The sequence below is a fragment of the Lonchura striata genome, chromosome 5, assembly GCF_046129695.1.
Source record: "Lonchura striata isolate bLonStr1 chromosome 5, bLonStr1.mat, whole genome shotgun sequence".
In the NCBI taxonomy this organism is placed as follows: Eukaryota; Metazoa; Chordata; class Aves; order Passeriformes; family Estrildidae; genus Lonchura; species Lonchura striata.
In genome coordinates, this window is record NC_134607.1 from 73,049,314 (window position 1) to 73,077,130 (window position 27,817).

General features: G+C 60.7%; 1 protein-coding gene across 1 annotated transcript; it reads left to right on the plus strand.

Moving 5' to 3' along the window:
- Positions 1–5,958: 5,958 nt before the first annotated feature.
- Positions 5,959–27,706, plus strand: TNPO3 (transportin 3). The gene is made up of 23 exons (XM_021546971.3): positions 5,959–6,129; positions 12,021–12,221; positions 12,836–12,909; positions 13,586–13,742; positions 15,334–15,477; positions 17,202–17,377; positions 17,888–18,026; positions 19,004–19,150; positions 19,729–19,836; positions 20,159–20,250; positions 21,193–21,332; positions 21,398–21,589; positions 22,661–22,752; positions 23,269–23,345; positions 23,561–23,621; positions 24,047–24,187; positions 24,650–24,766; positions 25,204–25,298; positions 25,424–25,580; positions 25,917–26,084; positions 26,191–26,303; positions 26,885–26,975; positions 27,051–27,706. The coding sequence occupies exons 1-22, from the start codon at positions 6,004–6,006 to the stop codon at positions 26,943–26,945; spliced, it is 2,778 nt and encodes a 925-aa protein (XP_021402646.1). The 5' UTR covers positions 5,959–6,003; the 3' UTR covers positions 26,946–26,975; positions 27,051–27,706.
- The last annotated feature ends 111 nt before the right edge of the window (positions 27,707–27,817 follow it).

The following is a 27,817-nucleotide window of genomic DNA, read 5'->3' on the forward strand; positions in this document are numbered from 1 at the left end:
CTCGGGTGACATCTTTGGGTCCCCTCTGTGTCCCTGTGCCCTGGGGTCCCACCTCTCACGGTTGCTACTCCCAGGGTCCCCACCAGACGCCCACCGGGTCCCTCCCAGCCCCGGTGTCCCGCTCAGGTGTCCCCTGTCGGCCCGGCGCCCCAGGTGCTCACCTGTGGCCAGGTGCAGCGCCAGGCAGGCGGCCAGGAGCGCCGGGCAGGACGCGGCCGCCATGGGGACACGGGGACCTGGGGGGCGCCTGCGGGGCGGCGGGAGGAGCGGGGCTGCCACCCCCGGCCCCGCGCCCCCGTCCCCAGCGCCCTCCGCAGTGTCCCCCCCGCCGGACAGCCCCGGTGGCAGCGCTGGCACCGCCCCGGCTCCCTTCCCCCGGGACTCTCGCGCTTGGCTGTCTCTGCCCGTGTCACCCACCCGGGCCGCCATGCCCGGGTCCCCTTCCCCAGGACCCCGGGGTGCCGCCGCTGTCCTCGGTGCACGTCCCCAGGGTGTCCCTGTCCCCACCAGGGGGTCTCACAGCCGTGTCCCCCCTCCGTGCCCCCTGACCAATGCCACTCGTGTCGCCCCCCAGGCCCCGCGCTGTGCTGGCCCTGCCCTGGGGTCTGCCGGGGGACCCTCGGCGTTCCCCGCGCGGCCGTGGCAGCCATATGGCGCCCCCCCCCCCCCCAATTAGCGGCAGGTAATTAGGGCGGGGGAAGGGGGGGCGCTCCCGTCTGCCACCCCCGCCATCCCGCGGTGCGGGGTCCCCGTGCTGTCCCCCAGACCCGCTCCCTGCTGGGGGCACGGCGGGAGTCGGGGGGCTCCCGTTCCCACCCTGCGCTCCGCGGGTGCCACCCCGCCCGCGTGTCACCCCCGTGTCCGGGCCCCCCGTGTCCGGGACCCCCTCCCACCCCGGGACCCCTCCCGGAGATCGCGGCCCCCCACAGTCCGCTCCCCCCGCCCCCCCGTACCTGCCCGGCGCCGCCGCCCCCGGCGCTGCTGCCCCGGCCCGGCGGGACGGGGGGGCGGGGGCGGGACCGGGCGGGGCCGGGCCGGGCCGGGGGCGGGGCTGACCCGGGACCTGCGGCCGGATCGGAGTGCTGCCCGGCCTGGCACCGCCTGGGCATCACCTGCATTAGCCGGGCATCACCTGCACCACCTGGGCATCACCTGCACCACCTGCCCGGCCTGGCACCGCCTGGGCATCACCTGCATTACCTGAGCATCACCTGCATCACCTGGGCATCACCTGCACCACCTGCCCGGCCTGGCACCGCCTGGGCATCACCTGCATTACCTGAGCATCATCTGTATCACCTGGGCATCACCTGCACCACCTGCCCGGCCTGGCATCGCCTGGGCATCACCTGCACCACCTGGGCATCACCTGCATCACCTGAGCATCACCTGTATCACCTGGGCATCACCTGCATCACCTGAGCATCATCTGTATCACTTGGGCACCACCTGCATTACCTGAGCATCATCTGTATCACCTGGGCATCACCTGCACCACCTGCCCGGCCTGGCACCGCCTGGGCATCACCTGCACCACCTGGACATCACCTATATCACCTGAGCATCACCTACCCTCCTGCACCTCCTGGGTGCCACTGTCACCACCTGCCCTGCCTGCACCTCCTGGATGTGGAGTCTTTGTTTCTTTTTTGGGCCTCAGGTCAAATCCCACATCCTCTTTAAAATTCCCAGTAACCAGGGCTCCAACACCTGGGTATCACCTGCTGGCACCTGCCTGGGCATCTCCGAGCCCCATGGGCCATGCCCGAGGATCACCTGCGTGCCCCAGTCCCTGCCTGCACTTCAGGAGATGTCACCTGTCTGTGGTGCCCGGGAGCATCCCCGGTCACCTGCCTGCACCTCCTCTGCCACCTGCCAAGGGCTGTGCCCGGGCCCTGCCTGCACACCTGGGCCGTCCCTGCACACCCAGGGCATTCCCTGCACACCTGGGCTGTCCCTGCACACCTGGGCTGTCCCCTGCACACCTGGGCCATCCCTGCACACCTGGGCCATCCCTGCACACCTGGGCCATCCCTGCACACCTGGGACATCCTCTGCACACCTGGGCCACCCCTGCACACCTGGGACATCCCTGCACACCTGGGCATCCCCTGCACACCTGGGCTGTCCCCTGCACACCCAGGGCATCCCCTGCACACCTGGTCCATCCTCTGCACACCTGGGCCATCCCTGCACACCCAGGGCATCCCCTGCACACCTGGTCCATCCTCTGCACACCTGGGCCATCCCTGCACACCCAGGGCATCCCCTGCACACCTGGTCCATCCTCTGCACACCTGGGCCATCCCTGCACACCCAGGGCATCCCCTGCACACCTGGGCCATCCCTGCACACCTGGGCCATCCCTGCACACCCAGGGCATCCCCTGCACACCTGGGCCATCCCTGCACACCTGGGCTGTCCCCTGCACACCCAGGGCATCCCCTGCACACTGTACCTGCCCTGCTGGGCTGTGCACGGCCTGCCCATGCTGCCTGCACAGGTGTGGGCCCAGGGAGGGAGTGTGACCCTCCCTGCACACCTGGCAGGGGTGTCACATCCCTGTGCACACCTGGCAGGGGTGTCACACCCCTGTGCACACCTGGCAGGGGTGTGACCGCCTCCACGCACACCTGTGGCCGGTGTGAGGCTGGTCGGGATGCGGCCCCTCCTTGCACACTCGCGTGTCCCCGCTGAGCCACCGCCGTAATCCGCTTTGGGGACAAAGAGGATGAGCTGGGGGGAGGGGGAAGTGACACGGGGGCCACCGAGGGGGAGTGCGGGTGTGAAAATGAGGTGAGGGTGTGTGTGCAGGTGTGTGACCCAGCAGTGACACTGCAGCTGTAGAGGGACTGACCACGAATCATGGAGCTCAGGCCGGGCTGGGCTGGAAAAGACCAGGAGAGGAGCTTGTCCCACACACCTGCCACGGGCACCACCACGAGGGGACGCAGGGGCTGGCCCGGGCGGGGCACAGCGAGCACCGCTGGCCTCAGGAGCCACCTCATCATTACTCAACAGTGACTATGGGGGAAAGGAAATTAAAGGAGTTTTCCCCCAAAATCCATCTCAATCCAGTGCCCCTGCCTGCCGACACATCGGGTCTGACTGCCGGCATCACCTAACCAGGAGCTGAGATGAGGAACAAGGTGGGATCAAGGCCCCAGGAAACCCCCCCATCCCAAAATCCCATGGATTGAGATGAGGAACAAGGTGGGATCAAGGCCCCAGGAAACCCCCCCATCCCAAAATCCCATGGATTGAGATGAGGAACAAGGTGGGATCAAGGCCCCAGGAAACCCCCCCATCCCAAAATCCCATGGATTGAGATGAGGAACAAGGTGGGATCAAGGCCCCAGGAAACCCCCCCAATCCCAAAATCCCATCACAGCTGCAGATGGAGTTTTCTCCCCAGATGTGGGGGCTGGCAGAGCCCCCCTCAGTAGCTGCTCATGTCTATTGTAAATGCAGGTGACCCTGGTAGGAAGAAATTATTATGTTCAGAAGTCTGAATGATTTCTTTAGTATAACTATACTATAATACATTAATATACCATTTAAAGGAGACACTAAAACTACTTACTTTTTTTAACTGCTATATTTAACTAACTTACAACTCGTGCCCCTCTCTGAGTCCAGCCCCAGGTGGGTTGGATTGGCCATCAGGCTCAAACAATCCTCACCAAGCACTCACCCCAGGGAAACAATTCTCCAAGCACATTCCACATGGGAAAACAAGGAGCAGAAACAGAAATGGTTTTCTCTTTCTTCCCTCTGTGCGTCTCTGTAGAAATGCTGAGACAGAAGAAGGTGCCTGGCACACGCGGGTGTCCCCCCCGGCTGTGCCCACGGCGCCTGGCCCCGCGTGGGGCTGGCACTGTGGGGGAGGATTTTGGGGACGTTTGTCCCTGTGCAGGTCGGGCCGATGTCCCCCTGTCCCGCCCGAGGCCCCGTCCCACCCGCTCGCGCCGCGGTGGCTCCTCAGCCGATCCCAAAGTGCAAAAGGCAAACGGCAGGGGAACAGCGGGTTAACCACCACAAGTGCACCTTTACGGGGGGCCAGAACAGCAAATGCCACGGAGGGGACAGAAAAGGGAAATAAAGGACGGAGAGAAAGGGGGGAAGGGGACTAGAGCTACCACTGTCAGGACTAGATCCTCGACGGCCCAGCCACAAGGATTTGCCATCGTCCATGGCGGTGCACCGCAGTCTTCCCAAAAATTAATTTACACGGCCTTTGTCCAAAGCGAGTGGCGCCTGGCCCGGGGGGAGATCCCTGGGGCACTGTGAGGAGCCCGCTGGGCTGTGGAGCAGCTGGGGCACGCAGGACAGGAGCAGCCCTGCCTGCCACAGCTCTGGAACGCGGCGCCCTGTGGAGCACGGGCAGCGCCCTGCACACAGACCCAGCGAGGGTCCCCCTGCCCCCCGATCCTGGCACGGCTGCCCCGGGCTGCCTGCCTGGTGCCTTTCTCCCCGTTCTGCCCTGTTTGTGTGCAACAAAAAGCTTTGCACCTTTAAGGCTCGTTCCAGGAGTGAAGGGGGGGGGAAGGAGCGCAGTTTGTTTTCAAGAGCTGCACTCCCTCCTCCACATTCCTGCTCCTGGACTGAGTGTCTGCAGACAGACAGACAGCGAGACAGAGCTCTCCTTTGCTTTCCTAGCTAGCTTTAGCTAGCTGAGCAAAGCAGTTCCCTGGACTGGGCTGTTTTCCCTTTCTCTGGACTGAACACCAGCAGAGCAGCAGCAGCTCCGGGCCTGGGCCGTGGCATTTCCAGCTCTGCAGGGCCGGATCAGAGACTGAGTGAGCCCAGCTGCAGCCCGGGGGGTTTCTGAGCTTGTCTCTCTCTTGGAGTGGCAAGAAGTTTTATTGTTTAATATTGTTTAGGTTTGCTTGTTTAATAAACAGGTTTTTTCCACTTTTCTCCAAGGAGGTATCTTTCCTGTGAAAAACACCAATCACTTGGTTTTTTAAAATTTTAAAAGTTTAATAATAATAAAATGGTTATAAAAATAGTAATACAATTAGAGTAATAAAGTTTAGAGTTAGGACAATTACAAGACAATAAAAAGCAAAGAATTACAGACATCTGGATGCTCTCGGACACTAAGTCACAAAAAGCATGACTTGTGAACAAAGGAATAACCTTAAAAGCAATAACCTGTTACATATTCATATGTCCTTCATGGTTATGCATATATTCTATTTAAAACAAGAACTCTGTCTGTTGTATGTCAAGTGTTTCCTTTACTCCCCATGGTGTGTTCGAGTCTGAGTAATGCCTGAAGAAATTAGCTTCCTCTGATAAGAAAACCGTAAATTTCTCTTCTCTGGAAGATTTAGGTATTCCTTGAAGCGAGTATCTCATTCCTTAAAAAACCCCTTCACATAGCAGAGTTTCTATTTTAACATCGTGCTGGAACCTGAAACTGTATTTAACACACCGAATACAGCATCACTTTCTGACATGACACATACCATATTCGTTGTAGCATTTGCGAAAAGCCAATCATAAAATACGCATTTTTCACACTGGGGGTCTCTGGAGCCCTGGGGACAGCCCGGAGGTGCCGGGGGGTGCCGGGGGGTGTCGGGGGGTGTCGGGGGTGCCGGGGGGTGCCGGGCCCCACGCCCCGGTTTTTTTGGGGGGGTGGGGCACGGACCCTTCCCGCCGCGCCGGGTGCGCCCGGACACATTTGCCCGCTGCACCGCCGGAAGCTCGCGTTGGGCAGGGCGCGGGGGGGGCGGGGGTGGGACAAACCGTGGCGGGATGGAATGGAATAGGACGGGACGCGATGGAATGGAACGGAACGGGACGGGACGGGTTGGGATGGGATGCGATGCGATGCGATGAGGTGGAAGAGGCGGAACGGGGCGTAGCGGGCAGCGGCGAGGGCGGGCGGCGGAACGGAAGGACGCGGAACGGAAGGCGCAGGGGCGCGTTTCCGGGGGCCGGCCCGGCGCGGAGCGGCGATGGCGGCGGGCGGGCGGCGCTGAGGGACCGGCCATGGAGCGCGGGCCGGGCCGGCCCAGCCTGCAGCTCGTCCAGCAGGCCGTGCAGGCGCTCTACCACGACCCCGACCCCAGCGGCAAGGAGCGGGCGAGCTGCTGGCTGGGCGAGCTGCAGCGCTCGGTGAGAGCCGCGGGCGGCGGGTACCGGGCCCGGCTCGCGGGGAGGCCTCGGGCCCCATCCGGGTGGGGCGGGGCAGGGAACGGCGGCCCCTTGGCGGCCTCGGGGAGCCTCTGCCCCGCCGCCGCCGCTTCCCGCTGCTCTGCGGCTACCCCATTCCTGAGAGCGCTCTGCAGAGGGACCGGGACAAGGCCTGCAGGGACAGGACCCAGGGAATGGCTCCCACTGCCAGAGGGCAGCCATGGATGGGAGATTGGGAATGAGGAATTCCTGGCTGGGCTGGGATTGCCAGAGCAGCTGGGGCTGCCCCTGGATCCCTGGCAGTGCCCAAGGCCAGGCTGGACACTGGGGCTGGAGCAGCCTGGGGCAGTGGGAGGTGTCCCTGCCATGGCAGGGGTGGCACTGGAGGGGCTCTGGGCTCCCTTCCCACCCAAACTGTTCGCCGGTTCCGTGATTAGCACCAGGAACAAGGGGCTGGAACGTTTGGCACAGTGCTGAGGCAGCTGGGAAGGAGGAATTGGCTCCCGGAGGGAAATTTGGGCTTCTTCTGCCGGCCGGGTCAGATCCGTGAGGGGATGGAGCCGAGCCCTCAGGACACACCCCGGGTTTGGGGTGTTGGTCGGTGTTCTCCTGCTGGGGCTGCTCTGTCCCCCTGCCTCAGGGGTGGTGCTTCCCCGCCCGGAGCTGGGCAGTTCCCGCTGTGCTCCCCCTTTCCCCAGGGCCAGGATCCCTGCCCTGGGGCCGGGGAGGAGCTGTGTCCTGGCCCTGCCTGCTCTGGCTGACCCAGCTCTGCCCGGTTCCCTTCCAGCTCCAGCCCCTTCCCGCTCCCTGGCCAGGCTCGCCACTCTTTGTTCCCACAAACTCGTGTTTTCCCATTTCCCCCCGAATTCCTGCAGTGCTGCAGCTCCCATCAGAGTTCCCAAGGGACTGTCCACGGCTGGGTCTGGGGGCTCTGCTGCTGCTCCCCCCATTTCCCCGGGGCAGAAGCAAGATCTCGAGGCAGCTGGAGGAGGGGCATTCACATTTCAGGGCTGGGTCCTGTCCCGGGCCCCAGGATTGCTGTTGGGTAAAGAGGTGTTCCAGGTCAGGCTCCCCATCCCCTGCAGAGTTTGGGTTTTGGGGGCTGATCTGTATTCCCCAGTATCTGGGAATCTGGGGGGGTCTCTGCTGCAGTTCCTCGGGCTTTTCCCTGGGCTCTTTCTGATAGAACATTAGCAGTAATAACAGCAATAATAATAATAATAATAATAATAATAATAATAATAAAAACAGCAATAACAACGTTGTTACTGACTCAGCTCAGCCCCAGGGCAGCAGCAGTCCTGCCTCTCCCCTTCTGCTGGGTCATTCCCCCTGCTTCTCTCTGAGCTCTGAGCTGCTCCCAGAAGGAACCCCACTTATTCCTGGGGTGTTCAGGCCCAGCCTGGCTCCATCCAGCGCCTCCCTCTGCTCGGAGCTGCTGAGTTCCCCCAGCCCTGCACAACTGGAGCTCCCTGGTGTGGGCTGGCAGCGTGGGATGCTCCAGGGGACCCTGCCCGGCTTGGGGTCACGGTGACCCTGGTGGGACAGGAGTCACTGTGGCCCTGGTGGCCCTGGCTGGGTGCAGCTCTTTGTCCCTCAGTGTCCCCGTGCCCTGGTCTGGATGGAGGCACTGGCATTAACCCCCCAAGGAGTGTTTGCTTGGATCCCGTTCTGTGCCCAGCCGTGTCCCTGCAGTGCCACCCGTCACGGGCTGTTTGCTGGCACCCCTGGGCTGTCCATGCCCTGCTGGGCTGTGTCACGTTTGCCTCTGCTGGGACGAGCTCTCAGGGTAGGGTTCCCACTGGCTTTTGCCTTTCTGGGGTTGTAATCACAGAATCCTGGGATGGCTGGGTGGGAAGGGACCCCAGAGCCCCTCCAGTGCCACCCCTGCCACGGCAGGGACACCTCCCACTGCCCCAGGCTGCTCCAGCCCCAGTGTCCAGCCTGGCCTTGGGCACTTGTAGGGGCAGTTTGGCTGACTGGGAGTGGGGACAGGGAAATCCTGGGAGCAGGGAGATCCTATTTGGAACAGCGAGATCCTTGGCTGCAGGTGCAGTTTGGGTGACTGGGATCAGGGACAGGGAGATCCCAGGGTCAGGGAGATCTGGGAACCTGCAGATCTGTGGCTGTGGGTGCAGTTTGGGTGACTGGAATCAGGGACAGGGAGATCCCAGGAACAGGGAGATCTGGGAACCTGCAGATCTGTGGCTGTGGGTGCAGTTTGGGTGGCTGGGAGCGGCGCTGCCCCAGCCCTGTGGGCACAGCTGTGAGGAGCAGGTGAGCAGCACTGCCAGCTCTGAGCCGGGCAGTGCCCGGGGTGCTGAGCAGCACTGCCAGCTCTGAGCCACACAGTGCCAGGGGTGCTGAGCAGCACTGCCAACTCTGAGCCAGGCAGTGCCCAGGGGTGCTGAGCAGCCTCACAGGGAGCAGAGGGCACACAGGTGCACTGCATGAACATGGGGGGATAAAAGGGGGTGAAGAACAACAAGGGCACGTGCTTGGAGCCTTCTGAGGTGGTGTGGTGTCACTGTGTGGGTTGAAGCCGTCTGAAATTGTATCTGTGGGATACATCCCATCGTAGGGATGAGAAGGCAAAACCTGCAGTGGAGTTTGGGTGCCTGGATCACTCTGTGGGGGTTCAGGTTTGGCACTGGGCACCCCCAAACCTAAGGGAGATCCCTGCAGTTCCCATCCCTGGTATCTCTGGCAGGACGTGGGTTCAGGTTTGGCTCTGGAGGGCCCTGGGGGCTCAGGTGTGTCCCTCAGCTCCCCCAGCTGCCTCGTTCTGGCCTTTGCTGCTGGTTATTCCTGGGAAATGGGGCCGGACGTGGCAGAGCAGCTCCGAGCCTGCAGAGCACCGGGGAGCTCAGCTGAAGGTGCAAGTTGACCTAAATCCCAGAATCTGCAGATCCTTCAGGCAGCCGTGGGCTGGGAGCTGTGTGAAGGCTGATTGCAGACTAGCTGGGGTTTCCTCAGGCAGAGGAGCTGTTCCCAGTGTGGGATTGGCCTTGTCCCAGCTTTCCCAGCTTCATGGCTGGCGTTTCTCTGCATCCCTGGTGTCTGGAGCAGAGCCCTGGGAGAATGTTCCATGTGGATCCACGGCTGTGACCTGAGTGTTGGAGCTTTGGTGTGCATTGAGGTTGGTTTGGGCTTTCGTGGGAGTTCAGGAACTGCTTTCTGGGAAGGAAATCCTCTGGCTTTGTAGAATTCCTGAATGTGCCATGAAGAGTTTCAGGCATGGAAACAGCTTCTTTGGTGCTCACAGCCCATTAATAATTGTGCTCTTTGCTGAGTTGGGCTCCCAGACGGATTATCCATGTCCCTGGGGTTGGTGGGCTTGGGAGATCTCCTGTGTCTGCCACCATGTCCATCTAAACCTGGAATTACCTTTGTTAATTGAGGGGAGAAGGAGTTTAGTGAGAGGGTTTGGTGGGATTCTGGCTGTTGTAGGTGTTGAGTTCTACTTCTTGTCTGTTCCCAGCGTGGGAGTTCCCTGTGAGGATAAATAAATCCGGGGGGTGTTTATGACAGCAGTGGCTCCAGGTGTTTCTCACTCCCTGTTAGAGTCGTTCCAGGTGAGTTTTACACCAGGAGATGCTGACCATGGAACAGCAGCTGTCATGGAGGCAGGGAAAGGAAAGGAAAGGAGGAGCAGAGCCTGGAAACGCAGAGGAGCTTGTCTGAAGGCTCTGGCAGGGCTCTCCTTGGCCAGGCTGTGCTCAGCCGTGGCGATGGACTGGCACTCCGTGGGGAGAACCTGCCGTGTCCTGTGGGGAGCTCCCGCCTGGCTGTGGCAGGGATGGATCCACGGCCGTGGGGGCTGAACCTGGAGGCACTGAGGAGCCGTGGGGATGTGGCTCCTGGGGACAGGGGGACATGGGGCAGCGGTGGCCTCGGCAGCGCTGGGAGCTCTGGGACTGCGTGGGCTGCAGGGGTTTCCAGCTCTGAGGGTTCTGTGGAAAGGAGGAAGGGAGAGGGGAGCACGTGGGGTGCTGGGGTCCCAGCCTCCCAGCTTGTCTGGGCCCTTTGAGTTCTGTGGTTGGCTCCAGCTGCGTTCCAGGCTCCAGTGGCTGTGGAAAGAGCTCCTAGCAGAAATTCCGGGAGTGGGATCAGGAACTAGGCCTTGTGCTATTGCCAGCTATAACATTTTCCTTTTCCATGTGCAAGAGACTGGGTTTTCCTGGGAATCAGCCTGGATCATACTGATCCTGCCTGGTGTTGCCTTCTTGTTCCCCTCTGTGATGCTGGAGAGCCCTGGCTCAGGATTTGGGTCTGGAGCACTGGTGGGGTGGAGCCTCTGAGCAGGCTGTCCTGCCTGGGGGGGGATTTGGAATGGGGATTATTTTGTCTTCCAGGCTGGAACGCAGCTGGAAGCGAGGCTAGGCAGGTGGTGGTTTGTAGCAGAGAGCTGTTTGGCTGTTGGAGTGACTGGCCAAGGGTTGTGATGGAATTGCCTTCATTAGTGAGGCTGGAATGAGGACCAGAGCTGGGTTTTAGGGATGCAGAGGTTTTATTTCGCTCTGGATTGAGCTCAGGGAAGTCCTGTGACCCAAAGGCTGTCAGAGACAAGAGCTGTGAAGCTCATGGAATTGATTCAAGTTTTGTTCCCAGGTTTCCACATCAGCTGGATTTGGGATTTTTAACCATGCTGGCCAGGGAGGTTTGGAGTTCCCGTCCCTGGAGGTGTCCAGGGAAGGACTAGACTCAGTGCTGTGGGCTGGGGACAGGGTGGGGACAAGGGCACAGGTTGGTCTCGATGGTCTTAAAGGTCTTTCCCACCCTCAGTGACTCTGGGATTCGGTGACTCTGGGATTCAGTGAATGTGTTCCCATGCCCCAGCCCAGCCAGGGGGCTCTGGAGTCTGTTGGGTGTTTCCCTGGCTCACCAGTGCCCCGATCCCACACTCAGGACTGAGCCTTTGGGTTCAGACCAGGCTGGCACGGGCTGGAGCTGCCCCGTGGCTGGGCAGGCTCCTGCCTGGCTCTCCTCCAGCGCTCAGGCACATCCATGTTCTGCTCTGGAGTCCCGGTGTGGGCCTGGTGTCCTCAGTGCTGGATTCCATATTGTGGTTGTAGTCTGGGGTTATCCAAGCCCCTCTGCCACCTGTGCCCTGCTGGGCTCTCTCTGTGTTTGTTTCTGTGTGAGACTCTGCTTAGCCCAGAGAAGCCTCTGCTGCCCTTTCCTGCAGGGTGGGGTGTTGGAACCCCGTGGGCTCTGCTCTCCCGACGGGGCTGTGGGGTCTCTGCCCGTGTTACAGAGCTGCTCTGTCCCTGCAGCTCCTCGGTGTCCCAGTGCCAGCCTGGGATGGCAGCACGGTGTGGGCTCTGCAGCCAGGGGTGTTCAGGGAGTCATGGAATGGGTTGGGTGGTCAGGGAGCCCAGAGCCCCTCCAGTGCCACCCCTGCCATGGCAGGGACACCTCCCACTGTCCCAGGCTGCTCCAGTGTCCAGCCTGGCCCTGGGCACTGCCAGGGATCCAGGGGCAGCCCCAGGTGCTCTGGCAATCCCAGCCCAGCCAGGAATTCCTCATTCCCAATCTCCCATCCATGGCTGCCCTCTGGCAGTGGGAGCCATTCCCTGGGTCCTGTCCCTCCACCCTTGTTCCCAGTCCCTCTGCAGCTCTCCTGGAGCCCCTTCAGGCCCTGCCAGGGCTCTGAGCTCTCCCTGGATCCTTCTCCTCTCCAGGTGAGCACCCCCAGTTCTCCCAGCCTGGATCCCTGGGATCTGAGGGGCTCCAGCCCTGGAGCAGCTGTGTGCATCTCTCTGGACTTGCTCTGGCAGGACAGGGCTGTGTTTCCATTGGGGAATTTGGACTGTCTGCAGCACCCTGACCCCCCTGCCCTGGCCACTGACCACGCCGTGGCTTTCCCACAGGTCCATGCTTGGGAGATCTCGGACCAGCTGCTGCAGATCCACCAGGATGTGGAGTCCTGCTACTTTGCGGCGCAGACCATGAAGATGAAGATCCAAACTTCATTCTATGAACTCCCCACGGATTCCCACGCCTCACTCCGGGACTCTTTGCTGTCCCACATCCAGAACTTGAAGGACCTGTCCCCAGTCATTGTCACACAGGTTGGTGATGGCAGAGGAGGGATGGAGCTGCTCCCTCTGTGTTCTGCTCCTGGCAGCCACTCTGGGACTGCTCTCCCTGGGCTGGAAAATGGGGAAGGCTAATCTCTGCTCCCAGCCTGGCACTAGATTATTTTCCCTCCTTCATCACTTGGTTCCTTTAGTTACACCCATTACTTCATCCTCGTTTGCTGTTTGGAGAGGAGCAGCAGGGGTTGCCCCTGTTCTCTGCCGTGGAGACCAAACCTAGCAGTGCCCTGGGTGTTCAGGGGATTTCTCTGCATGCTTCATTCCCATTATTCATATGTTCCCATGGCACTGGGGGGCCTGACACCCCCAGGCTGAGCCAGGGTGCTCCTGCAGCCCCTGAATGTTGTGGCAGGGAGTGTCAGCCCCCGGGGCAGCCGGTGTTCCACAGTTCACCGCGGGGATCATGCACAGACAGGGATGGGGAGATGGATCCCAGAGCTCCCTGCCTGTGGGCCACGTTGGGAGCGATTCCCGAGTTACCTGCTGGCAGGGATGTTGGGGTGGATTCCAGAGCTGCCTGCCAGCCCTATTTCCCGGGCACACGCCGGAACTCCCCACACTGATCCCTGTTCTCCATTCCCTTCCAGCTCGCTTTGGCAATAGCTGACCTTGCCCTGCAGATGGCTTCGTGGAAGGGCTGTGTGCAGACACTGGTGGAGAAGTGAGTGCCTGTTCCTGCCTCTGGCCTGGGGATTGTTCCCCGGGCTGTGCCAGGCGGCTGTGGTGCAGGAAAGGGAAGTTTTTCTCTCGTGATGGCTGATTTCAGCTGTCCTGGGTGGTGGCAGGAGGGGCTATCTGCCGTGCACGCTTCCCTGCTCACAGCCCAACACTCAGCGCTTTTCCTCATCCCTGTTTTGTTAGGGACAATCCCTCTTCCCTCAGCTGTGTCTGTGCTGTGGAATGGAGCAGTGGGGCTGGAGCCAGCCAGTGGGGCGTCCCCAGATGTCCCCACGGGATGCCACATGCTGCTGCACAGTGACAGCAGCAGCCCCTGGGGCTGCCACCACCCTGAGGTGGCCCTGTGTCCGTTGGCAGCAGGAGGGGATGGGATTTGTGCGGGCAGTGGCACCTGGACTCCCTGAGCTCATGGGCTGGGAAAGCTGCTGTCACTGCTCTGTTGGAGGCCTGGGCTGAGCCATCCTGGAGGCTCCTCTTGGCAGGGCTGTGGCTGGATACTGCCTGTCCTTGAGGCAGGACTGTTGCCGAGTCTGTGGAATATGGAATCGTGGGTGCCTGGGGTGGGAAGGGACCTTAGAGGCCTGCGGTGGCCCGGGGTGCCCTGCAGCCCTGGTGGTGCTGTTCCGCAGTGCCGGGGTGTCCCCTGTCCCTCCTGGCAGGTACAGCAATGACGTGACGTCGCTGCCCTTCCTGCTGGAGATCCTGACGGTGCTGCCCGAGGAGGTGCACAGCCGCTCGCTGCGCATCGGGGCCAACCGCCGCACCGAGATCATCGAGGACCTGGCCTACTACTCCAGCACCGTGGTGTCCCTGCTGGTGAGCAGCCTCCAGCTGCAGCTGCCTCTGCCCCACGGCGCCCAGCCCGCCCAGGGGAGCGTTTGGGGTGGAAGAGCCCTCAGAGCCCACGTGTCCACTCATCCCCCAGCACTGCCAGGGTCACCACTGACCTGTCCCTGAGTGCCAAACACACACGTGGCTTTGAAATCCCTCCAGGGATGGAGACTCCACCCGTGCCCTGGGCAGCTGTGCCAGGGATGGACAGCCCTTTCCAGGGAGGAATTTTTCCAGTATCCAACCTGAGCCTCCCCTGGCACAACTCGAGGCTGCTTCCCTTTATCCTGTATCAGGAGATGGAGCTGAGCTGTGTCCTCTGCCCAGCAGCCTAGGTGCTGCTGGAGCAGCCTGTTCCCCCATTCCATGTTTATCCTAGCAGAGTTCCCTGCCAGTGCCACTGCAGCTGTCGGGGCAGCCCAGCTGCACCTGTCCCTGGGATGAGTTGAGCAAGTCCTTGCTCACTCTGAAATTCTTCCACCTTCCTCCAGTCCTTGTCCAGGGCCACCCTGCCCAGCCAGCCCCAGCTTTTCCAGGGACACTGTGAGATCCTGGCTGGTGTATCAGGAGTCCCCCCCATCATTTCCTGGCACCCCTGGGATATCCCAGCTGGCACACCAGGAAACCCTGCACTGGGCTGTCCCCTCCAGCCATGTCCAGCCCCAGCTTTTCCCAGCATCCCTGGGAGATCCTGGTTGACATGCTGGGGACACAGGCAGTGTCACCTCTCTCTCAGAGCTGACAGGGGATCACCAAGGGCTGGCCCTGTCCCTGCCCCTTCCTGCTCCCTCTGCACCTGCCTGAAGCTTTCCTGAGCTTTCCCTGCTGGTGCCAGCATGGGTATTTGCACCAGCTACCTGAAGAGCCAAATCTGTATTTTCTGTGTAGGACTGAAATGCCAAATTCCCCTCTTCAGTTACAAAATGAGGGGTTAAAGCAGCATTCCAGGGACTGTGATGAGGGCCCACATTCTGCCTTTAGGACTGAAGTGTTAAGTGAGAAGATCTCTGGAAGCTCTTGTGCAAGGATTCCTGGGCCAGTCCAGGGGTTCTGGGATCTTTCTCCATGTCCTCTTCCCCCTTTCCCTGTGCCAGTTGAGGCTGGGGCTTTGGGCAGGGCTCTGCTGGCACTGGGCCACAGCTGGAGCACTGGTCAGCACTGGGAATGAGCTGCTGCCATCCCACATCTTGCCACATCTTGGCACATCCTGGCTTGGACACTGGGGTGGCATGTTTGGAATGTCCCTTGGGCCAGGTCTGGCTCTCAGCACCTCTCTCTGCAGAGGTGTTTTTTTGGGAGAAGGGTTAAACTGGGATTTGTCAGGTGTGAACCTCTGATGGCTGTGCTCTGCTGGGCTGACCCAGGATCCTGCAGGAGTGGGAGAGAGGGAGGTGCTCCAGCTGCTCCTGTGGGCTCTCTCCCTCCCACTCACCGACTCCAGGGCTGTTGGTGGCAGGGCCTTGGGAGCAGCCTGCCTCTGGAATGTTCTGATGTGGACTCCAGAGGATGTTACTGGTTATTTCTCATGGATCACCACTGGAGTCAGATCCTGACTGGCTCTTCCATGTCCCCGCAGGTGACGTGTGTGGAGAAAGCAGGCAATGAGGAGAAAATGCTCATCAAAATCTTCCGGTGCCTGGGCAGCTGGTTCAACCTGGGTGTCCTGGACAGCACCTTCATGGCCAACAGCAAGCTGCTGTCCCTGCTCTTCGAGGTGCTGGTGAGTGTTGCCCAGGAGCTAGGGGCTTCTGGGGTGGGGGCACTGGGGAATCCCTGCAGGACTGAGGCGTGGGGCAGGGGGTTCATCCCTCCTGTGTCATGCAGGGACTCTTGGTTCCCTCTGGGCCACATCAGTTCCACAGAGCAGGCAGTCCCTCTGCAGGGAAGGGCAGGCAGGGAAGTGCTGCTGCCCACGAGGTTCCAGGTGAGGTTTGTCCCACCCAAGGTGCCAGGTGAGGTTTGTCCCACCTGTCGGTGCCAGGTGAGGTTTGTGCCACCCAAGGTGCCAGGTGAGGTTTGTCATCCTCATGGCTGGGTATAGGAAGACTCTGTTGGGACACAGAGGGGTTGAGGTTATTTTGGTTTCTTCCCAGATTGTCAGTAAAGCAGTATTCCTCTTCTGGCCCTTTGTCCTTGGGAGATCCCCTCCTGGAGGTGTTGGGGTGTTTGTGCAGCTGAGTGTGGGAGAGCTGGAGGTGTGGAGAGTCCTGTGCCACAGAGCCAGGGCAGGCAGGGAGTGGAGCCAGAGCGAGGAATTCTTGGAGAATGGAGATTTCTGCTGCAGAGATTGTCCCTCCTCCCTCTCTCTCATGGGATCCCTCATTTCCATGATTCAATCAATGACAAATGCAGATGAGGGCTTCCAAGGAAAGATACCCATGCAGGATCCTGAATATCCATGTGGGATCCTGCTTCAAGTGGAGCTGTAGCAGGAGCTGCTCCCAGGACAGGCTGTGGGGCTCAGCAGCCTGTTTAGTGGTTCATGGCATTTCAGGTGGGGTGTTTTTCCTTCCTCCCCTTCTCTCTTCAGTGGCACCAGGAATTGTTTCCCAAATCTGTTGAGACCTCATTCAGTAGGACTCGGAGTCTCTGCTTTGTTTCCTCCCTATTTGCTCTCTCCTGATTCTCTGTATGTCCTGTCTCCTTCCCTGTAAATCCCCCTGGCTCAGTCACCATCCATGGAATTCACTGACCCCCACAGCCATCCCTGGTCAATATTCCACACATCCTTGTGGAAACCTCATCTCCATCCCCACCAAGGACTCCCCAGCTCCCACCTCTCCTCCCGGTGGGAGTGATGACTCTCTGTCCAGCCAGGTGATGAGCAGCATGGTGATTTCCTTCCTTCCAAGCTGCCCTGGCTTCCAGCTGGTGTTTTCCCTCCTGTGTTTGCCAGGGAATTTGCCAGGGTCCCTTGGGGGAAGGTCAGTCTGACCTGGAGTGTCCAGGGAAGCAGGTTACAAGGCTGGTGGGGGGTAGTGGGGGCTGTGGCTTTCCAGGACCTCTACAAAGTGTTTCCACAGAATTCTTTGGGTTGGAATGGATCTCAAAGATAAAATCCAACCACTGTGGGAACAAGAACAAAAACCTGGTGGTTTCATTACTGTCTGACTGTATTATATAATTGGGGTGGTGGAGGGTGAGCTCCCATCTCTGCTCTGGTGACCAGTGACAGGACCCAGGGAACGGCTGGAGCTGTGCCAGGGCAGGGTCAGGCTGGAAAGCAGGAAAGGTTCTTCCCCAGAGGGTGCTGGGCACTGCCCAGGCTCCTCGGGGAATGGGCACGGCCCTGAGGCTGCTGGAGCTCCCCTCCCTGGAATGCCAGGCTGGGATTGTTGGGGTGTCTGTGCAGGGCCAGGAGCTGGATCTGTGATCCCTGGGGTCCCTCCCAGCTCAGGATGCTCCAGGATTCTTTGATAATTCCTGGGCTTTTGTGCCTTGCAGCAACAGGACAAGACCTCATCCAACCTGCACGAGGCTGCGTCGGACTGCGTGTGCTCGGCCCTCTACGCCATCGAGAACGTGGAGACCAACCTGCCCCTGGCCCTGCAGCTCTTCCAGGGCGTGCTCACCCTCGAGAGTGCCTATCACATGGCTGTGGCACGGGAGGACCTGGACAAGTGAGGGACAGGGACCTGTGCTGTGGCTGGGAGGGATGGGCAGGACAGCACCGACCCAGCTGGTGCCACGTCCCTCCAAATGGAGATACCAGTGCCAGGGGCACTAGCAGTGCTGGGGGCACTGGGGCTGGGCAGTGCCTGTCCCTGTGCTGGGCACTCGTGGGGTCATGCCCGAATCCTGGGGGCAGCTTTAGGCCTCTCAGTGCAGGAGAGACTTGGAGGGGCCAGGGGCTGGGCTGGGCTGGGCTGGAACCGTGCCCTCACTGGGCTTTTGGAGAAGTTTGAGATCAGTATTTCAGCAGATTCGAGATCAGCATTTCAGCAGATTTACTTATTGGAGCCCAGTGTTTGCAGCCACTTCCCCTGCTGAAATGTCTCCCAGCTGCTGGCAAAGCAGAAGTTGGCGTTTCTTGCCCTGGCCAAGGCTCTGGGCACATTTTGGCCCAGCCCTGCCCTGCTTTACCCTGGGGCAAAGCCCGTGAGGCTGATCCAGCCCTTGTCCCTTCTCAGGGTGCTCAACTACTGCCGTGTGTTCACCGAGCTGTGTGAGACCTTCCTGGACAAGATCGTGTGCACGCCGGGCCAGGGCCTGGGCGACCTGCGCACGCTGGAGCTGCTGCTCATCTGCGCGGGGCACCCGCAGTACGAGGTGAGCGGCCCCGGGGCGGGAGGAGCCTTCCCTGCTGCTGCCGGCCAGGTCCCGGCAGCTGCTGCCTCTGGAGCCCTGTGCTCGTGGGCAGGGCGTTCCCTTCCGCGTGTCCTGGAAGCCCGGCAGTGCCAGCACAGCTCTGACACCCCTGTCAGTGCTTTCCCACACGTCAAAGTCCAGCTCACTGGGGATTTGTGGTTCCTGGGAATTTTGCCCTGCGAGTGACTGAAATGCTGGTTCACATCAAAGCTCCTGCCTTAGGAGCAAAACTTGTCATTGTTTTGGTTTCTTTTAATCCTTTATTTAATTCTTGATCCTTTTATTCTTCCCAAACCTTTAATTAAGTGCCAGTAGCTGGTCCCTGCCTGTGTTCAGTGGATGGAAGCTGCTGCCTTGCTGGTTTGCCATGGGAGGTGCAGGGCAGCTGTGCTCCAGCAGGGCCCATGTGCTCCCTGGGGTCCCAGGGACCCTTTTCCTCCCTTCCCAGGTCCGTTAAGCTCAGTTTTCCTTGGCCACAGCCTCATCCTGTGCCATCAGTGCTGAGTGGGACACGGAGCTCTGCAGCTGCTCCTGACTAAATCCGCAGTCATGGTTTTTGTGTAATAACCACACACTAAATAAAAGAGCCCACCACAAAGGGGCTGCACCCACTGCCAGCCCCAGCTGCTCCCAGAGCCCCAGGCCCCGCTCTGGGGTGGTTCTGGGCCAGAGAGGCTTTGGCTGCCAAGGGCTGGGGCAGCTCTTCAGTGTCACTGGGGGTCCCAAGCCCTTTATTTACCGACAGGCAGAGAAGTCGGTGGATCTGGGACAGCTGCTCCCTGTATCACTGCTGTGTGACACTCCAACACACATCTGTGGTGCTGCCACCCAGGGCCAGGGTTTCAGCTTCTCCATCGAGACCACTTACAGCATGGGGAAAAAAACATTCTGTGTTCTGCTGTTCTGTAACAAAACGCTGCCTTTTTCTTCCCAAACAGGTGGTAGAAATTTCCTTTAACTTCTGGTACAGACTGGGAGAGCACCTGTACAAGACAGACGATGCTGTGATCCACAGCATCTTCAAAGCCTACATCCAGCGCCTGCTGCACGCGCTGGCCCGGCACTGCCAGCTCGACTCCGACCACGTAAGCTCCCTGTGGACAGCTGGCCAGGGGATGTGTGTGTGTCCCTGTGGAGGTACTGGGATGTGTGTGTGTGTCCCTGTGGAACAGCTGGGTACTGGGATATGTGTGTGTCCCTGTGGAGGTACTGGGGGGTGTGTGTGTCCCTGTAGAGGCACTGGGATGTGTGTGTGTCCCTGTGGAAAGCTGGCCAGGGGATGTGTGTGTGTCCCTGTGGAGGTACTGGGATGTGTGTGTGTCCCCTTGGAGAGCTGTGGTGTCCCTGCTTGAGGGAGTTTTTTTGGGATAAGGATGGCATGGCTCACTAGCCACAACTGGTATCGTCTTCCATGCAGTCTGGGATGGTTTATTGTCCCCTCTCCTTCTCATCCCCTTGCTTCCCATCCCTTCCTTCTCATGGAGATGGAGCACAGTGTGTGCTCAGGCTGGTCATGTTTTCCTTGGGCATGATTCTCCAGTCCTCTGGCAGCCTGGCCTGTGACAGGAGGGCAGGATCTGGATCTCCTTGAAACAGAATCACTGGTGTTGCCCTGGCTGAGTGGGAACCTGAGCTGCCCTTGTGTCTCCCTCCTCTCCCTCAGGAAGGTGTCCCGGAGGAGACTGATGACTTCGGGGAGTTCCGGATGCGTGTCTCGGACCTGGTGAAAGACCTGATCTTCCTGGTGGGCTCAGTAGAGTGCTTTGCTCAGGTGGGTTTGTGGGAGTGCAGTGAGGTGCAGGCAAATGCCAGGGGAGGTCACTGAGCCCTGGTGGCCTTTGGGACTTTAGGAGGTCACATACATCTTGTGTGTGAGGAAGTGTGTGGTGAGAGCAGCTCTGGGAGGGTAGGAGGTGTGGGAGCAGCAGGAGGTTCCTGACATTTTGGGGAAAGCCTCTGTGGTCCCACAATGTCAGGGTGGCCTGTGGCACGTGGGGTGGGAGTTTGGGGATGGGAGAGGTCAGGAGCAGGGCCTTGGGGCGGGGGTTGGTGATGGGGGTTGGTGGCCCCTCGGTGACCGTCCCCTCCTGCAGCTCTACGCAACTCTCAAGGACGGGAACCCGCCCTGGGAGGTGACAGAAGCTGTGCTCTTCATCATGGCCTCCATCGCCAAGAGTGTTGACCAGTGAGTCCTGCCTGTGGTCAGCGGGGCTGGGGGCCAGGGCTGCCTCTGTGTGACACAGACACCACAAATATCCCCAGATATCCCAAGGACCTTCCCTGGATCCCTGGCAATGCCCAGGGCCAGGCTGGACACTGGGGTTGGAGCAGCCTGGGACTGTGGGAGGTGTCCCTGCCCTGGCAGGGGTGGCACTGGAGGGGCTTTGAGTCTGTTCACACCCAAACCATTCATTGGGGATCCTTCCACATCCAGGTGGAGTTTTCCTAAGTATCCTTAGGGAAGGTTAAGTCACTGAAAGTGTTTCCTTCTATGTTAGTGGCAGTGGAAGCATGGACAGATGATACCCAGGGTGCTGAGCCCACAGCAAGTCCTGTGCACTGCCAGCAGTAGGACAACCCAGCTGACCTTCCTTGGGCTTGGAATGCTGTCCCTCCCACCCCTGGGACACTGGGATCCCCATCCCTTGCTGCAATTGCTGTCACTCCTTTTCCCAAGGAGGCTGGTAGCACCATCCCTCCCTTCCTTGTGAGGCTGGGAATCCTATCCCCCTGCTCTCTAGGCACCTGGAGGAGTCACCTCAGTCCCTTCACACCAGCAGCTCGTGGTATCTGTGTTGAGCTGCTCCTGCTCGCGTTTCCCATGTCCTGTTCCAGGGGGTGCTGCCTGGAAGCACTGGGAACTCCAGCCCAGGATCACCCCATCACACCCTCCTGCAGCGGAACAGGCAGTTCCCAAATAATGAACCCCCTGGTTCTCGTGTCCCCCAGCAGTGCTTGGGGAGGTGTTTGGTGTCCCTGTCTGCGGCACTGGTGTCCGTGGGGCTGAGCCCATCCTCGCAGGGTTTGTCCCGATGTGCCCCAGGTCACGTTGCGCGTTCAGAGTGTCCTGCCTGGTGGTGGGTCCCTCCCAGCCCGCTCCAGGCGCTGAGCCGAGGCTGTCCCGCAGGGAGAACAACCCGACGCTGGTGGAGGTGCTGGAGGGCGTGGTGCGGCTGCCCGAGTCGGTGCACACGGCCGTGCGCTACACCAGCATCGAGCTGGTGGGCGAGATGAGCGAGGTGGTGGACAGGAACCCGCAATTCCTGGGTGAGTCCCGCTCCCCCGCGGCCCCGCCGCGCCCGCCGCCCCCTGACCCAGCCCTGTCTCTGCAGATCCCGTGCTGGGCTACCTGATGAAGGGGCTCTGTGACCGGCGCCTGGCGTCGGCCGCGGCCAAGGCCATCCACAACATCTGCTCCGTGTGCCGGGACCACATGGCGCAGCACTTCTCGGGGCTGCTGGAGATCGCCCGCGCCCTCGACTCCTTCGCGCTGTCGCCCGAGGCCGCCGTGGGGCTGCTCAAGGGTGGGTCTCTGTGGGATCTGGGGGTTATCTGCGGGGTCTGCCAGGGTATCCAGGGAAACTGCTGGGATGTCCATAGGAGTTGCTCCCCAGGGTGCTGAGCCCCATCCTCATGGCGTTTGTCCTGGTGGGCCCCAAGTCCCATTCCACATGCAGAGCATCCTCAGGAGTTCCCTTGGGGCTGGAGGCAGACCTAAATCCTAGATTGGTACCTGTCCCCATCCCTGGGACAGAGCTCAGGGTGTGTCCTGGGCTGGATTTGTGGGAAGAACATGTGGGAAGTGCTGAGAGCCAGACTGGCAGTGGGTCTCTGCTCCATCCAAACTCTGGGAATCACCTGCTGGACCCCAAGGGTGGAGATTTGGGAGTATTGGTCATTTTAGAGAGTTTGGGCTCGAGAATGGAGATTTTTAACTTGGAGCATTGGTGTCTCACTGGACTGTTAGGCACCATGAGCCTCCTCAACCACAGCTGGTTTTGGGGATGCACCTTAGAGATTTCCATTGAATTCCAGTGCTGCTGGAGCTTTTACCCCAGAGCCAGGGAGCCTTCCCTGCAGTTGTGTGCTGCCATGGCAGACAAACTCTCCTTGTTCCGCTGCATGCCCCAGCACCGGCCGAGCTGCTCCTCTCCCTTAGAACAAGCCAGGGATTCCCGAGCCAGGGAGGTTTCCCCCACCGTGGTTGGCACCCCAGCCAGATGCTGGCTGTGCCAGAGCTGGGAGTGAGCTGCTGCCCGTGGGAGTGGGAGCAGCTCAACACTCCGTGTTTTCCATGGGTGGGAGCCCCAAAGCATCTTCCCTGGAGCTTCCCGGGATCTCAGGGTGCTGCTGCACTTGGGACAGGGGCACTGGGGACACACAGTGGGCCCAGAGGTGCCTGTGGCATGCGTTGGCCTGTCCCGTCTCTCACACCAGCATCACTCCCTGCTGGGACTGGAGCTTTCAGTGTCTGGTTCAGCTGCAGGGAACTCTCCCAGGCCCCGCCTCTGTCCCGCAGCCTTTCCATCTGGGAATGTCATTGCCTGCCCCCTGCCGTGCTGCATCCCTGCACCTGAGCGTGTGTGTCCTTGCAGGGACGGCGCTGGTGCTGGCCCGGCTGCCCCTGGAGAAGATCTCGGAGTGCCTGAGCGAGCTCTGCGCCGTGCAGGTGCTGGCGCTCAAGAAGGTGCGTCTGGACGGGGGGACAGCAGCTAGGAGGAGACAGCAGGGACACTGGCCAGGCCCCAGCCCTGCTGCAGCAGCTGTGTCCTCAGAGCCAGAGGTGTATCCTAGAGTAATGGAATTGCTTGGGTTGGAGAAGCCCCTGGAGTCCGGCTGTTCCCCAGCACTCCCATGGCCACCATTGCCCATGTCCCCAAGTGCCACATCCACATGGCTTTTAACTCCCTTCAGGGATGGGAACTCCACCGTGCCCTGGGCAGCAGTGCCAGTGCCAGGAATAATTTCCCCAGTATCCAACCTGACCCTCCCTGGCTCATCTTGAGGCTGTTCCCTCTCATCCTGTCACTTGTCCCATGGGGGCAGGGCCCAGAACCCACCCAGGACGTGTCCAGGACCCAGCCCTTCCCCAAGTCCCACCTGAGGAGGTGCAGAGGTGCTGTTGGTGGGGTCAGTGTCCAGGCAGTGTCTTCCCAGGGCCCCCTGTGCTCCTGAAATCTGGTCCTTTTCCCTCGTTTTCCAGCTGCTCTCCCAGGAGCCAAGCAATGGCCTCTCCTCAGACCCTACAGTGCCCCTGGATCGACTCGCTGTCATTTTCAGGTGAGGAAGGAGCTGGGGCACTGCTGCTCCCCCAGAGCCTGACTCTGCACCGCCTCCTTCTCCCCAGCCTTTGGGGAATGGGCTGGAAGTCTCTGCTTCCCCAGGTTCCAGCTCCTGAGGTGCCCCCAAGCCAGTTCCTGGCCCACTTCCCACAGCTCCAACCCTTTTCCTTGGCTTTAATCCCAAACTCCCCTTAACCCTTGGCTGTTCCACAGACACACCAACCCCATTGTCGAGAACGGCCAGGTCCACCCGTGCCAAAAAGTGATTCAGGAGGTGCGTGGGAGAGGGTTCTGGTGGGGGCTTTTGGGGTGGGAGTTTCCAGGTATGGGGCTACCTGTGGTGTTGTACAGAGTCCCGGTCCTTGGCTGCCAGCAGATCCATGTGTCTGCCCAGGGCTGCAGGGGAGGGGAGCTGTGGGCACCCTCCTGTCCCTCGTGGAACAGGGATTGGGCTGTGGAGGGGGAAATTTGAGGCTTCAGCCCTCTGGAAGAGGTCTTGGCTCTGGGAATGTCCCAGGTGTTTGGTTTCCCTGCCCGTGTCCCGTTTGCCACGCTGTACTGGAGGGGATAAGCTACCCCAGGTCCTGCAGAAAGCTTTCCTCCCCCACCTGCCGTCCCTCGCCAGATCTGGGTGTTGTGGGGATGGGAGGGTGGGCGGTGTCCCGGGTCAGGTGTGACGCTGCCACCCGCCGTGCCCAGATCTGGCCGGTGCTGTCGGAGACCCTGAACAAGCACAGTGCCGACAACCGGATCGTGGAGCGCTGCTGCCGCTGCCTGCGCTTCGCCGTGCGCTGCGTGGGCAAGGGCTCGGCCGCGCTGCTGCAGCCCCTCGTCACCCAGGTGCGGCGGGGCTCGGGGCTCGGGGGGCTCGCTCGGGGCACGGAGCCTGCCGCCAGTGGCGCGGGGAAGTGCTGCAGTGAATCCCGGCACTCTTGGGAATTCCAGCATAAACACGTGGGGAGGAGGGAGGCTTTGGAAGAGTTGGGGGATGCCGGGTTGTGTATCCCCGTGTGTGCGTGTGATCTGGGAGGTGTGTGAAACCCTGCGTGGTGCAGCTCCCTGGGGAGGTAACCCAGCCTCAGGGAAGGGTCCGTGAATCCCAGGGCTGGGTGTTCCCTGCTCCGCTTGGCTCCCGCCAGGCTCCAAGGGGAAGCTTCTGTGGAGAAGCGCTGCTGGCTCAGGGAGCCTCAGCTCAGAGATGCTCCCGGGACCCGAGCGAGTCCGCTGGGATGTCCCTGCCCACGGGGGCTGTGGGGTCAGGGCAGGCCTGGCGGTGCCTGTGCAGCATTCCTGTCTCCCCAGATGGTGAATGTGTACCGGGAACACCAGCACTCCTGTTTCCTCTACCTGGGCAGCATCCTGGTGGATGAGTACGGCATGGAGGAGGGCTGCCGGCAGGGCCTGCTCGACATGCTGCAGGTGGGGCCCGCCTACCCTCATCACAGCATCGTCAGGGTGGAAAGTCCCTCAGACCACGAGTTCAGCCATCCCCCGGTGCTGCTGAGGCCACCACTGACCCCGTCCCCAAGTGCCACGTCCACACAGCTTTTCAGTCCCTCAGGGTGGGGACTGCACCCCTGTCCTGGGCAGCTGTGCCAGGGTTGGACAGCCCTTTCCAGGAGCAATTTTCCCTAATATCCAGTCTATATAGGATCTCAAACTGGTTTGGGTGAGAAGGGACCTTGAAGCCCGTCCACGGGCAGGGACACCTTTCACTATCCCAGGTTGTCCCCAGCCCCCTGCAGCCTGTCCTTGGACACTTCCAGGGATGGAGCAGCCCTAGCCTGTTCCATGCAGGGAGGGGCAGCTTGAGGAGTGATCCCAGGTAGTTGCTGATGGATCCCTGTTCTCCCCAGGCTCTCTGCATCCCCACCTTCCAGCTCCTCGAGCAGCCCAATGGCCTCCAGAACCACCCGGACACCGTGGATGACCTCTTCCGCCTGGCAGCCAGGTGCCACCTCCTCCCACAGGACCCCCGGCCCCTCTCCCCTCGTGGAGGGTCCCGGTGGGGCCCTGTGGGAGCAGCGGAGAGGGGAGAGGCAGGGCCTGCCCTGACACCCATCTGTCCCCGGGCAGGTTTATCCAGCGCAGCCCCATCACCCTCCTGCGCAGCCAGGTGATGATCCCGATCCTGCAGTGGGCCATCGCCGCCACCACCCTGGACCACCGGGACGCCAACTGCAGCGTCATGAAATTCCTGCGGGATCTGATCCACACTGGGGTGGCCAACGATGTGAGTGACACTGTTCTCCGGAGGCTCTTCCTCCGTAGGGATGTCGCCATGGAATCCTGGGATGGGTGGGTGGGAAGGGACATCAAAGCCCCTCCAGTTCCACCCCCTGCCATGGCAGGGACACTTCCCACTGTCCCAGGCTGCTCCAAACCCTGTCAGCCCCATCATCCTCATCTGCCCTGTCCTGTTGTCCCCACAAGCCACCCTGGTTTCTCCACCACTGCTGGCAGAGAAGCTCTGGCAGTTGCCTGCAGAGTGAGGAGCATATCCCTGTCCCCAGGACCAGTGTATCCCTGTCCCCAGGTCCTGCCCACCCCCTTCTCCTTCCTCCCGCAGCACGAGGAGGACTTTGAGGTGCGGAAGGAGCTCATCAACCAGGTGATGACCCAGCTGGGGCAGCAGCTCGTGAACCAGCTCCTGCAGACGTGCTGCTTCTGCCTGCCGCCCTACACCCTGCCTGACGTCGCCGAGGTGCTCTGGGAGATCATGCAGATCGACCGCCCGGTGAGGGGAGGGACAACCTGGGGGGCTGGCACCCCGGGCTCTGCCGAGGCCGGGCCCGGGAGCCGAGCTGGGCTCCACATTCTGAGTTCCTCTCTCCCTGGCGCAGACGTTCTGCCGCTGGCTGGAGAGCTCTCTGAAGGGGTTGCCAAAGGAAACCACGGGTGGAGCCATCCAGGTGACACACAAACAGCTCACCGACTTCCACAAGCAGGTCACCAGGTGAGTAGCACCAGGGTCTGCAGCTGGCACCAGCTCCCTCCTGCAGGCTGGCCTGCAGCAGCCCCAGCCCAGCCCTGCCTGTGCTGCCCATCCTGCCGGGTTGTGCCATCTGCCTGCACGGGCACACGGGGCCCCGGGGGCCACGCGGCACCTTCGCCGTCACCCAACGGGTTTTTCTGCCCAGCCCGATCCCTGCGGAGCTGCCGGCCCTTCCGAGCCACCTTCTCATCCCCGTGAGTCACTGGTTCCAGCTGCCAGGCCCTGCCCGGGCCTGTCCCTTCCCAGGGCCACCAGCTGCTTTGGGAATGTCAGCTCCCTCTGCCTGGCTCCATCTCGTCCAAATCCCAGAGGCCGAGTGCCCACGGGCAGCTGGTTCCTTCCGCCAAGCCACCACCGTGGTGGCACACAGATTCCTCCAGGGACAGTCCCGGGGGCTGCCGACCCCGTTCTGCCCCGATGATTGTCCTTTCATCTCTCCCAACACCTTGGAGCCGAGCTGCCACGCTCCCAGCTGCCACCCCTTGGCAGGACACCTTCCCTGGGTTCCAAACGTCCCCTTGGGGTCACCCCTTGTCTTGCAGTGCTGAGGAATGTAAACAAGTTTGCTGGGCTCTGAGGGACTTCACCCGCCTGTTCCGATAGCTCCGGCTCCTCGTGGCACCTGTCTCCCAGGTAAGGGCCTGCCTCGGGCTCCCCCGCCCCGCAGCACCTCGGGGACAGAGGGCTGATGCTCCCTCCTCCTCCCAGGAATGTCTTTAAGGAGAAGACAGGAAACAGCAACCCAAGAATGTGTCCCACAATCAGCCGAGGGCTCTCGCCCGCTCCAGCGCGTCCCGGAGTCCGGAGCCACGGGGGGAGGCCCGGGGGTCCCGGCGGCCCCGAGCAACAGCCCGGGGGCAGCACCTCCCACCCAACTGCAACCCACCAGGCACCGGAGCCTCACGGGCCCACTCGGATTCGCCCGGCAGCAACAGAAGTAGAAAAACTTTCTGTGAAATGGAGACAAAAAAGAAGGAAAAGAAACAAACAAAAAACAAACAATACAAATTGTTATGGAAGATGGGGGGTCAGTCTGGGGGTCCTGGGGCGCTGCCCCCCTGAGCCCACCGTGGCCTGCCTGGTGCCGACTCCCAGAGACGACACAGGCGGGACGGACTCTGCAAATAGAGATTTATATTTTATTTTGTTCTGCTTTTTTTTGTTTGTTTTCTTGTTTGATTGTTTTCTTTTTTTTTTTTTTTCCTTTTTTCAGGGTTTTCTTTGGTTTGATTTTGGGGTAGGAGGCGGTGGCTCGAGTGCAGGCAGGGCGGGCGGGCGCATGCGGTTCCCTCTGGGGGTGTGTAGCCATCTCGAGAACAATAAAAAACAACAAAAAACTGAAAAAATAAATTAAAATCTCCTGAGGTCCCTCTGGCTTTTCTCTCAGGGCTGGGGCTGCTTTGTGCCCCCCCAGCGTTGGGTACCCCCCATCCCTGGGGGCTCCAGGTCCGAGGTGGCCCCAGCCCCTGTTTTTT

Excerpts from the sequence above, each read along its gene's own strand:
- TNPO3 (XM_021546971.3), top strand. The coding sequence starts at position 6,004 with ATGGAGCGCGGGCCGGGCCGGCCCAGCCTGCAGCTCGTCCAGCAGGCC. Across the intron at positions 19,837-20,158 it reads CAGTAGAGTGCTTTGCTCAG|CTCTACGCAACTCTCAAGGA; the intron begins GTGGGTTTGTGG and ends CCCCTCCTGCAG. Across the intron at positions 26,304-26,884 it reads TTCCACAAGCAGGTCACCAG|TGCTGAGGAATGTAAACAAG; the intron begins GTGAGTAGCACC and ends CTTGTCTTGCAG.